The sequence below is a fragment of the Falco cherrug genome, chromosome 3 (assembly GCF_023634085.1).
Source record: "Falco cherrug isolate bFalChe1 chromosome 3, bFalChe1.pri, whole genome shotgun sequence".
Lineage (NCBI taxonomy): Eukaryota > Metazoa > Chordata > Aves > Falconiformes > Falconidae > Falco > Falco cherrug.
The window spans coordinates 111769501-111781489 of record NC_073699.1 but is presented as its reverse complement, the minus strand read 5'-3'; the positions used below and the strand labels follow the sequence as shown (position 1 = coordinate 111781489).

General features: G+C 46.6%; 1 protein-coding gene across 2 annotated transcripts; it reads left to right on the top strand.

The window, feature by feature from the left end:
- The first annotated feature begins 308 nt into the window (after nt 1–308).
- Nucleotides 309–11937, top strand: LOC102050870 (ATP-dependent RNA helicase DDX19B). 2 transcript variants are annotated; one of them, XM_055706286.1, is made up of 12 exons: nt 309–468; nt 1665–1713; nt 2161–2214; nt 3027–3162; nt 5502–5594; nt 6273–6375; nt 7125–7239; nt 7419–7596; nt 8037–8274; nt 9331–9493; nt 10259–10450; nt 10871–11937. In XM_055706286.1, the coding sequence occupies exons 1-12, from the start codon at nt 412–414 to the stop codon at nt 10930–10932; spliced, it is 1440 nt and encodes a 479-aa protein (XP_055562261.1). In that variant the 5' UTR covers nt 309–411; the 3' UTR covers nt 10933–11937. The 2 variants fall into 2 exon arrangements, with proteins under 2 accessions (XP_055562261.1, XP_055562263.1); XM_055706288.1 differs by lacking the exon at nt 309–468 and adding an exon at nt 2306–2544.
- The last annotated feature ends 52 nt before the right edge of the window (nt 11938–11989 follow it).

Here is an 11989-nt window from a genome sequence, read left to right as displayed (position 1 = left end):
CCCCACACCATACAGAAGCCAGACCCCACATCACACAAGGCACAGCCTGACCCCAGCCCCACACCATACAGAAGCCAGACCCCACATCACACAAGGCACAGCCTGACCCCAGCCCCACACCACAGAGGGGGGCCTGCACCCCAGCACCACACTACAGAGGGCACAGCCTGACCCCAGCCCCACAGCGCACCGAGGCCAGGCCCCCCGCCCGGGCCAGCCCCGCCCCCCCCCAGCACAGCCCCCGGGCGGGCCCGGAACGCGCCGCTCCCGGAACGCGCCGCCGCGGCCGCGGTTGCCGCCGGGTCCGGGGCTGCGGGAGGCGGTGGCGGGGCCGGCGCAGGCGCCCTTCCCCTGCCCGGCGCCATTGCGGCTGATCACGGCGAGCCCGGCGCCAGCGCCCCCGGCCCGGACATGGCCACCGACTCCTGGGCCCTGGCCGTGGACGAGCAGGAGGCGGCGGCCGAGTCGGTGAGTGGGGGCCGGGGGGCGGCCGGAGCCGGGCCGGGGGGCGGCTGGGGGGAGCGGGGCCGGGGGCCGCCGCCTCCGCCTCACGGGAAGCAGCCGGCGCCGGACAACCCTTTTCTCCCCATTTTTTATGTTTTTCTGGCGCATCAGTGGGGCAGGGAGGCCCCTTCCTGTCCTTCGCGGCGGGGCCTGGCCGGCGGCACCGCCTGGGGGGGGCCCGGTGCCTAGGGTCTTCCTTGGGGAGCAAAACCCCCTCTTTTCTGCCTTTTTTTTTTTTGGTTTTTTTTGTTAATTTTTTTATGTCTCCTTTCATGTTTTGAGTATTAAAAGAGCAGGGAGGCCCCTGTCCTTCCCCTACGTAGTGGGGCCCTCCCAGCAGCACCGCTTCGGGGTGGGGGGGTGGGGGGTGGCTGGGGTCTTCCTTCGGGAGCAAAAAAATCCCTTTTCTTTGTTTGATTTTATTAAATTTCCTTCGCCTTTCTCGAGTGTCAAAAGGGCAGGGAGGCCCCTGGCCTCCCCCTGCATCCAGACACAGCCCTGTCAGCAGCACCCTCACCCAGCCTGCAGGCTGGCTTCCAGGGGCCAAAAAACCCCTTTTTCTCTATTTTTTTTTTTTTTAATGACAAGATCTAAATTTGTTTGAGGTGTTGGGGTGGTTTTGTTGGGTTTTTTTCGTTGTTGTTTTGGGGCTTTTTTACTTTTCTGAGCTGCTCAAGTGCTGCACTTTAGCGTGGAGAGAGCGTTAACTGAGACCCTGGACCTGTGGGATGGGGCTTCTCTCCCTGTCGCATTCCTGGTGGGAAAACAACCCCCCCATGAGCGGGACTCGTCCTGGGGTGGCTTATGCCACCCAGCCCTGCACTCTGCTCCACATTCCGGCCAGGAATATGATTTTTCCCCTATTTACCATCAGTAGAGCTATGGGGGAGCAGAGATGCAGGGACAGAAAACAACCCTCTTCCCCCATGTCGTTGTTACAGCTTAGAAAAAGTTGTGTTTGTCTTAAAACTCTTGAAATAGAGCCCGTCTTGCTAACTTCATCTCATTTGCCTTCGAGCATGTGTTTTTGGTGGGGCCTGTGCAATAGTTTTAGCCGGAGGTGAATCTGGAAGCCTTGATTGAAGTTCAGGTTTTCCTGGCCAGTAGTAAAATGTAGGTAGCTTCAGAATGACTGATTTTGTGTTTTTCCTCACTTGTAGTTGAGCAATTTACACCTGAAGGAGGAAAAAACCAAACCAGATGCCAATGGTGAGTTACAGCTGCTCAGATGGTCTTAGCAAGGGCATGTTTTTCCACTGGGTTTGGAGTGCTGCTGCCACAGTAAATTCCCAATTAGTAAAGAAACTCCAGAAGAGGGAAACATAAAGTTAAGGTTGAACAGTAGTGTAGGGTAAATATCCGGCTCTTGTGCTTGTTCTGCTAGGCTAGCTTTTTTTGATCATGGTTTGCTGTATTCAAGGAGCTGTGTGGGTAAAATCTGTTGGTACGGCGGATAGAATTCAGTTTGGCTGTAAAGAGTGAGTAACTTGGGTTTCTTCTGCACAACGATAGAGCAGAGCTGTTCTCAGGGCTGTTCTCATCAGGAAAATCAGCTGTTGTAGCTTTTCTCCACAATATTCAAAATGTAAATCTTTGCAGGTGTGGGCTGTCTCTGAGGCCTGACCTTACATGTGCCCCAAAACTGTTTTAATTTAGGTACCGTTGTCAAGGCAGATGACAACATAGAGAAGACGGAGGATGAGGAGAAGGGTAAGTGCTTTCTTGAAAGATGCTTTGGCAAGGAATGTTGAAAAGAAATACGTTTCATTTATACTTAAAGTAAGTCTGCCTTATGTCTCAGGATGGATGATCTTGTATCCTGCCCCAAGGACTTAATTGTAAGACATGTCCTTCCTCCATAATACTTTTAAAGCCATTGGGTCCTGTAATAACTTGGGAGACTCCTGGATTAGAGTGGAGAGAAATAAGGGGATAGCAGTATCCTCAAAGGCAGGACTGGATACAGGAGGAGTTGGATAACCTGGAGCTGGAATTGCTGTAGCAACCAACATGTTGCGTTTATGAAATGGCTGTTAAGAGGTGGGTATCGGCTCTAAATATTTCAGAAGGTGGCTTTAGAAAACAGATTTGTTAGCAAAACCTCAAAGTGCAGCAGTTTAACCTGTTTTGATCTCACTTATCCTCAGCCCTTGCTGTGTTTCAGCCCTGGAATCTTTCGAAGTACTGTTTGTCCTCAAACTTCCTGTAGAAAGAAAAAAACACCCTGAAAGGTGTCTGCCCACATGTCAGATAATACTGAGGCTTTAGGAGGCTTTTAACCCTGTCCTGCCTTCCAGTTAGATGCTAAGCTATATTATCTTAAGTAAGCAGAGTTCTGTATCTGTTAAGGTCCCCCTTAAAACAGTGCTTGCTTTGGTTTATCTTCCTGGATATTAAATGTGTATCTCTGGGATGTCTTGATAGATGTCCCATTATTCAGGAAGTTTGGGCTCTTTTATGACATTGCTCTGTAATAGAGACTTCAAAAAGTGATTTATTTTTTCTACCTGCTTTATCAACAGAGGACAGAGCTGCCCAGTCCTTGCTGAACAAGCTAATCCGCAGTAACTTGGTTGACACAACAAATCAAGTGGAGGTGCTGCAGAGGGATCCCACATCGCCTCTCTACTCCGTCAAGTCTTTTGAGGAGCTGCGACTGTAAGTGCCCATCAGCTCAAAGCTGCTAGAAGGGTAACGCTGGGACGGGTCAGAGACTTCTCTGCGTTGAGCTCTTAGAACCTGGGAACAGACGTACTGAACAGGCTCCCTGATGGCTGTATTTTTAGTGTGTTGTTTGGCCCACTCGGTTGTAGGAAGTCTCGTTCTTGAGCTCACGGGGCGCAGCGTTGACTCACTTTTGGTGAAACTGCAAGAACAGACGTGAGTTTGGAGCCAATCAGGTAGTTGGGAGCCTCCCCTCGTGTCCCGATAGATTCCCTGGCTGCATAGGAGATACTGCTTAAAAGTGCATGTGTTTCTGTTTCAAGTTACTGTGAATTTGTCATTTATAAATTAGCACATGATTTATTGTATTATTTAAATGCAAGGAGAACTGTTTTCTCTTGGTACCTTGTGAAGGCTTCCATCTGAAACAAGCTCATTTTAATTCCTGCTCTGTGTAGAGCTAGCATTGCTTTCTATAATCAGCTCTAGCAACACTATTCTGAATTTAATGTATGGTTTTCATCAAATTTCCTTCAAGTGCACAGTGGAGTTTGCGTGTGGTAAGCTGGATGAGGTGAACAGAGGACAGAGGGCTGTCCTTCCATGGCCACTGTCACCGGGGTTATGTGAATTGCAAAGTGAGACCTTTTCCGTGTTGAAGGCATTGTTATTTTGCCCCCAGTTCTCCAGCAAATGCAGGGATGCTCGGAGCAGGTGTTTGGCAGCACCGCAGTGTTTTGGAAAATACAAGATTTGGTTTATTGGCAGAAGTAATGAACACAACCATCTTCTGTTCCTGATGGTTATTTGTGAAGGCCCAGCAGCAGCACTGAACAGCACAAAGGGAAAAGCTTGTCTTTTCTCTGCCAGCAATACTGGATTTATGTACTGGAGAGACTACTAGCATTAGTATTTTCTGACCCTTGCTATTGAAGACCTTTACCGGTGGAGCTTTCAAACAACGATAGCTGGACTTAAGGCATGATGGATTTATTTTTTTTTTTTAATGTGCTAAAGAGGCTGTCCTGTTGAGATTGTTGTTGGTTATATTGATGATCTTGGTTTCGTTGCTCTTTTGCAAGCTCCATGGGGAAATCGGAGCCGATGAGACTTCTCACTGTGAAATGTCAGGATGTCATTTCGTTTTGTTAATGTTAGTGGTTGAACGTCTACAAAAAAAGCTAAGGTCCTGTAGTGCCTGTTAGACTAATTCCCATCTTTCAAAAGCTAAACAATCCCAAGTGAATTAATGATGGGGGCAGTCAGACTAATTGAGTCTTCATTTTGTTATGACTTGGCGTATCCTTGGCAACTGTTGCAGAGTAGGGCTTTGTACGTCCTTGCTACTGAGTAGTACAAGGTTACATTTTCAAAGAGCTTTTGTTCCAGCCATCATCTGAAAGTAATACACGATTTTTTAAAAGCATGCTTGTGCTGAATAGGAAGTTCTTAACAGCGGGAAATGGTGGGCAGGAAATCTGTAACCTGCTTTGAAAGGAAAGCCCTTACTCCTGAGCACTGCTAACAGCACTCCAGTAAGCACTTGGAGGTCATCAGCTAAGAGTTCACTAGCACCATAACCTCGATTTTAGGTGGTTGTTGGATCTCCTTGTCTACACAAGTGTCTGCTGAGACTAGAAAGCTCCCTCGAGAAAAAGCAGTTGGTGAGCATTTGACTAGCAGTGTCAGTACATGCTGAGGTCTGAGTGCTGGGTTATACCTATGGATCACTAGGTGCAGTCATGGTGAACTACGCTTACCCAGTCCTTTACCCGTTTTGTGTGCTACACCAGTATCACTCTGGTGTGAAGATGTCAGTTTGTCTTGCAGAATCCACTGCGACTTCCTGAAGTCCTTGCAACGATTTCATGACGTTACGCTTCATTCTGTTCTGCCTGTACCGAGGTCGCTTAGTCCCGTATTTGAGTCTTCAAGGAGTGATAATTTTGGTGCCGAGATTAGGCATGGCTGAGGAAAAGCGATTGGCCTAAAGGACAGGATTAATACTTTCTGCTCTGGGTTTCCCAGGATTGTCTGAAAAGCTGCTTTAGAAAGAGAAGCCCAGCGCTAGCCTTAGAGCTGTGACCCAAGGTTTTCCATGAAAGGCAGGCATGCAGGCTGACTTACTAAATCAAAGGGGTTTTGCAAAGCTTCCTTTCCAGACTTTCTGCTGTCACTAGCTGTAGCTTCCAGGCACTGATCACAGTCACCTCACCGGTGCGACTGTAGTGGGTACACAGAAAGGAGCAGCTCTGGGTCTGGTTGTGAGGTTTTTTCTCACCTTTTTGTACACAAATGAAAACCAAATGTACTTTAAATTCCTGTGTTTTCAGGAAACCACAGCTCCTGCAAGGAGTCTATGCCATGGGCTTCAACAGACCATCTAAGATACAGGAGAATGCCCTGCCCATGATGCTTGCTGAACCGTATGTACACATACTTTCTACTCTCTTCCAGTATAGGAAGGGTTTGACAGATTTAGTGTACTATTACTGAACTCTGGGTGGGACGATAGTGATGGGGAAGCTGTCCGGGCTGTGGTGAAAGGGTTCCCATGCCACGGTGTTTCTGTGGTCACAAGCTATGTGACAGCAGCCCTGGACTTGTCCTTTTCCTAGGGCTGGTACTGAACGTGCAGTGCTGAGGTGCTCAGCCGAGGTCAGTCCAGTTTTCGTAGTCAGTGTAGGGGAGTAATAATGAGGCCGCTATGGAACGTAGCTCCAGAAATCCTGGGTGGGTGGGAGTAGTTGAGATGCTGCATTGCCTGCACGGCTGGTTTTCTTCTCTGTGCCCCTGAGCTGAAATGTCTGAAGTATTGAGACACTAGGGGGAGATGTTTGAAATGGAAAAGTACTGACAGTTAATCACAGTTTTCATTCATCAAGGAAATAATCAAGTAGTGCTGAAAGAGAGTTGGTAGAGGGCAGAAGCTAACTTCTGCCCCGTGGAGCATAGCTGGTCAAATTAGGCACCGGTCCAGAGCAGTGGTAAATCTAAAAGGTACTAAAAAGCCACTCGCTGCATTTTCTTTATCATTCAACCCCATGAATATGTTGTCCGGGTGGTTCATCTGGTTGAGCTCGTATCTGTTGGATGTTTTGCAGCCCACAGAACTTGATTGCACAATCTCAGTCCGGTACTGGCAAGACAGCTGCCTTTGTCCTGGCCATGCTCAGTCGCGTTGAACCTGGGAACAAGTATCCACAGGTAAAGTTTCCGGGATGTGACCATTTCGGGGGGGTTAGGGGTGGTGCAGTGCCGCCTAGTGAAGAGGCTGGGCTTCTCTTGGGACCTTTGATACTCTATTTCTGTAAACTGCTTATCAGGGGCTGGTGATTTGGGGATGTATCGAAATGTTTAATGCAGAAGACGTGGATTTTGCTCACAACTTCTTCCTATCAGTCCCTCCCTTGCATAACTCAGGATGCCATTGGTCTGTGAGGAGTTACGTCAGGGGGATATCATTCTGGGGGAAATTAAATCAGAGAAATATTGCAGGCTGGAGGGGGTTAAGGTAGCGGAATTTGGGATGGAATGGAAGATATCTGTGGCAGTAGAGCAGACGGTGCCAGGAAAGGGACTTTTTCAACCCCTTTTCCTTATGAGATAGTTGAGCAGCTTTACCAAGGCTCGAGTTCTTTACTTAAAAAATGCTGTTCTTATCTCTAGGTGTTAGGTTCCTTGTTACTACTGTCCATATATGTCCCCCAGCAGAGTATCTGCGCTCTCGATTCTGAGGAGCAGAATTGAACACAGAAAGCTGGTAGCTCAGCGACTGCATCGATTCAACTCATTCCCCTAGTTTCAGGATGCAGAGCTGTTGGGCTTTCAGAAACTGTTCTGCTGCTCGCATGTTCATCTCCAGGAAAACGTCAGTAAGGATTTTAGAAAGCAAGTGTGACGGTGTTGCCCAGGATGTTGATAATCTCAAACGCGTTGTCATTCTGTCCCTCCAGTGTTTGTGCCTTTCCCCAACATACGAGCTGGCACTTCAAACGGGAAAAGTGATTGAACAGATGGGAAAGTTTTATCCGGAGCTGAAACTTGCGTATGCTGTCCGAGGCAATAAATGTGAGTAAGGTGAAACGCTACTAACAGACTGTGAATGAGAAAATGATCTTCCTTGGGTGCAACACAACAGACAAACAATAGAGCAGTGGGACGGTGAAATAGGCTAGCTTGGAGAGGGGCAGAGCGTTTCGCTGTCTGAAACAGCCATCTTACAAAAGACCTCCTTTCTGTCTCGGCAGTGGAGAGAGGTCAGAAGATCTCCGAGCAGATCGTAATCGGTACACCCGGCACTGTGCTGGACTGGTGTTCCAAACTGAAATTCATAGATCCCAAGAAAATCAAAGTGTTCGTCTTGGATGAGGCTGACGTGATGATAGCAACCCAGGGCCATCAGGACCAGAGCATCCGCATTCAGAGGTAAGGCCTTGGTGTGCGTTGCCTGAGGTGATACTTGTTTCTTTCGATTGTAGCTATTTTGTAACGCAGGGACAGCAGGACTAGATTCTTGACCGGTGTCTTCACCGATAAAGCAACAAGATTAAAATGATATATTTAGCTCTAATCCAGATGGTTAATAGAGGCAGAATGTCAGGGGATGACAAGTAGTTTCATTTTCTTACAGAATAAAAAGCCTGTCCCTCAAGCAGGGTTTATTAATTTTTAAGAATGCAAGTCTGGATGCCACTGGTCCATGAGGGAACGATCAGGCATTGGTGAGATTAGTGTCTTCCCAGCCACTGAAATAAATGGTTCTGAGGTCATTGTTCTGCTTTGCCTGCAGCGTTAATCCCATCAGGATATCAGGGGGGTGACAGTGTTGCATGGGAACCCTGCCCATTTTGCTCTCTCTCTTGCAGAATGCTCCCCAGGGACTGCCAGATGCTGCTGTTTTCAGCCACTTTTGAGGATTCTGTCTGGAAGTTTGCTCAAAAAGTTGTTCCTGACCCAAACATTATCAAACTGAAACGAGAGGAGGAGACACTGGACACTATTAAGCAGTATTACGTTCTGTGCAATAACAGAGATGAGAAGTTCCAGGCTCTTTGTAATATCTATGGTGCTATCACCATTGCCCAGGCCATGATTTTCTGCCACGTGAGTCCTTTCGGGGAACGTTAGTCCCAACAACCCTATTAGTGTCTGCTAGTGCTAAAAACCTGGCCAGGCACGCTTGTCAGAAAGAAACTGAGAACATGAACGGCCCTTTTCTTTGGCTTTTCTGGCTCCCTCTTGGAGTGAAATCTTGCAAGCTGTGATAGCCCTAGCTAGTTTGTTTCTCTGGGTTTGTCCGTCCAGGAGAGCACAATAGTCATTTTTATTCTTGAAGTCCTCTGAGGCAAAGATCAAGTAATGCACAGTTTTCCAAAACAAAGTATTACTCGGATCTACTTAAAAAAAAAAAAAGTGAGGCTGGAAAATGGATGAAAATAGAGCAGAATTGAGGGATGGGGAAGACCTGTAGTTCTGTGGCCGATACATAGCTTTTCCTGGGACTCCATTTCCCTCGGGTAATTGGCGATATACCTCTGGGCTCTCCCTGTGAATCATACTGAGACTTTTTCTTTTTTTTTCTGGAAGCCACTGTAATAACTCTTAGGAAAAAAAACCAGTCCTGACACACCAGAACAGCCATGTAAAGCTTGCTCAGGCAGGAGAAAACCTGTATTTGGAGTCTGCTGCAGCAGTCTGCTTTTAGCCTGTCTCAAGTATCAGACATAATCAGAGCTCAAAAAACTATCAAAATTGGAAACTGTTTAATTCAAGACTGCGTAGAGCCTCTGTGGGATTTCACAACTACATTCAGCTCTAACCCTGCCATTTTCCAAGCTGAGTAGTTTTGTTTTCTTGGCAATGCTCGTGAGTTTTTAGCGTACACATGTAATGCAAGACTCTCTCATAGAGTGAAAGCTTGGGAGCAAAGCACAAAGGGGTGCTTTTCTTAAACAGTGTTCCTGTGGTGGCAGATGCACGTTTTCTTATTTGTGGTGTGAGAGCTGGGAGCACAGTTTGTAATGGGGAGGGGGTGGGCACAGCACTTGGGAGATATAAAAACTGAGCGCCCACGGAGCTTCCAGTCAACCCCAGAGAGGTTTGTTTCTGCTTTACAGCATTTAAACTTCTCCCAAAGCCGGGCCTTACTTTGTGTTTCAGACTCGGAAGACAGCTGGCTGGCTGGCAGCAGAGCTCTCGAAGGAAGGCCATCAGGTGGCATTGCTCAGTGGGGAAATGATGGTGGAACAGAGAGCTGCGGTGATAGAGCGTTTCCGAGAGGGCAAGGAAAAGGTGCTGGTGACCACAAACGTCTGTGCCAGAGGTAGGGCATGGCAGAGCTGCGCCAGAGAGGGGCAGAAGCAGCAGTTCCTAAGATAACATACTGCTGGCCAGCTTGCAGAAAGAATTTGCATCTCAAGTGTTCCAGTCTGGACAAATTAGTCCTTAAAGTAATTCCAGGACTCCTGGGGTGCTGACTGTGTCCTTGCATATAAAGATGCCTGTCGGCAAACACAGGACTCCTTGCAGGCATCCCGCAGCTTGAGATGAAAAAGTCCATCCCATGAGAATTTTATGCCTCTGGCACCAAGCCTGGCTCGTACTGCTGACCCTCAGTGTTTAAAGTAAACATGTGCTGAAAGCAAACTCCAGCAGGAATTTGTGTTGCAATTTGACATCCTAGAACAGTTAAGACAATATAGTACTTGGGGACAAAAAAAAAACAACAACCAAACACCAAGAGGCCTTTACAGCTTCAGGGAGGAGGAGAGTTTCCAAAATTTCAAAGTTAAAGCATCTCCCAACTGCTTTTCCGTTAGCCGTTTCAGTGGGATTCTCTGGTGTAACAGCTAGATAGTTTTTATTTCAAAGTACCCTGTAAGAATATTGTGGAAAAGATCCATTTCGGAGCTTGAGACTGGCTTTTAACTCTTGACTCAATGTGGAGGCAGCCACAGGGCAGCTCTTGGAAAGCTGTTGGAAGTGCTGCTGCTGGTAACCTGGCTTTGGTGAGCCAGCTGCACACAGGTCAGGCTAGAGGGGGCTGTTCCTGCCCCAAATGTGTCATCTGATGCTTTCTTTTTATCAGGGATTGACGTAGAGCAGGTCTCTGTTGTTATCAATTTTGACCTTCCTGTGGATAAAGATGGAAATCCAGATAATGAAACTTACCTGCACCGGATCGGACGCACAGGTCGCTTTGGCAAGCGAGGACTGGCTATTAACATGGTGGACAGCAAGCACAGCATGAATATTCTCAACAGAATCCAGGAACATTTCAGTACGTACCCTCAGACTTTCTTCTTTCTCTAAAATTAGATGTTATTTCTGCAGAATTTTGGCTAGCTGTGTACTGAGCAGACCTAATGGGTATTTGTTGAGCCTTAAACCGACTGCAGAACAGCACATCAGCTGCATTTTGCGTCATGTCACTTAGGATTGTGAACTGCTACAGATGATGGGAGCAGAAATAAGTCAAGTTGTCTGCTTGCTGTCTACCTGATAGTCCTTAAAATGCATGTTCCAGAGATTGGTAACATTTGAGTACCCAGATGGGGCTTTGATGAAAGTTTTACATGGTAGTTTTAAAACCTGACTGAACATTTCACAGATAAACCCAAACTCCCTGAGACCAGCTGAAGAAAGCAGCTTTCCCTTCTCTGCTCTGTGTTACGAAATCTGACTGACTTATCTTTTCCAGACAAAAAGATAAACAAATTGGATACTGATGACTTGGATGAAATTGAGAAGATAACTAACTGAAGTACAGCTGCTGGAACTGGTGTGTACCCTGCTGTGGAAGCTCTCCCACTACAATTGGATCAGCGTTCAGATTGGCACGCCTCTCAGCTAGTCCCGCAAAGGACTCTCTTAAGATATGAGTACACAAAAATTACCTCATTTTAAAAATTGCAGTTGGACTTCAAATTGTGCAACTATGGGGAGGAAGAGGAATTGTTTACAGAAGCTTTTAACATTTCTTAGTTTAGCCTTAAAACGGGATGATCTTTTGAATTCTAAGAAATACACTTGCCAAAACAATGGGCAATATGTAATTATTGAAAACAAATTTAAAAAAAAAAAACAAACAACCAAGGAGAAAGCTTTATTGCCTGTAATTTGAAATTAAGTTCAGCATTAACCTGATCAGTTAAAATTCAACAGCTGAATATTTAATGGACATAAGTAAAGGAGGAAAAAAAAAACAAACCACAGAAAACCAAACAAGGCAGCTGGTTTTTGGCTAAATACTCAACTTGTACAAAATAGGATGTCATTCTTTTTGGCGCTCCCCTGAGCTCTTCCAGACTCATTTCTGGCTTCCTGATGGATTTGCCTTGCTTTTCCTTACGTAAGTTGTCCTAAGGATGTCTCCAGTAGCTCATACTTGCAAACACAGGTGCCGTGTTGCTTTTGCTGGGCAGTATTTTCTTTTAATTTGTCCTCAATTTGTTATAATGGCCACTATGCATAAAGCAGTGCAGTGGTGACAGTGCTTAAGTATGTACTCTAGAAGTTCATCTGAAGTGTGTAACCTCACCAAGGTGTAGGTGGGTGGGGTGGGGAGGGAGGGGCAGTATGAAGGGAACTGTACTTATTAAGTTTCTGAATAAATTCACCTCCATAAAATGCTAATGACTGTTGGAGTGGGGGTCAGTCACCTTAAGGCAGGTGGTGCCAGTTCTAAGATGCTGCTGTGAAGCTCTGCATGAATAACATCCAGAACTGCCGGGCTTCATCAATCAGTAATAGGAATAAAAAAAATAATCATGGTAGCTTGTATTGACCAAAAGAAAAGACTTTTTGAACACCAAATTTA

Bases quoted from the DNA above. Each gene is read 5' to 3' on its own strand.
- LOC102050870 (XM_055706286.1), top strand. From the start codon at position 412: ATGGCCACCGACTCCTGGGCCCTGGCCGTGGACGAGCAGGAGGCGGCG. The intron at 7,597-8,036 runs GTAAGGCCTTGG...TCTCTCTTGCAG, and splicing joins CAGAGCATCCGCATTCAGAG to AATGCTCCCCAGGGACTGCC. The intron at 8,275-9,330 runs GTGAGTCCTTTC...TTTGTGTTTCAG, and splicing joins AGGCCATGATTTTCTGCCAC to ACTCGGAAGACAGCTGGCTG.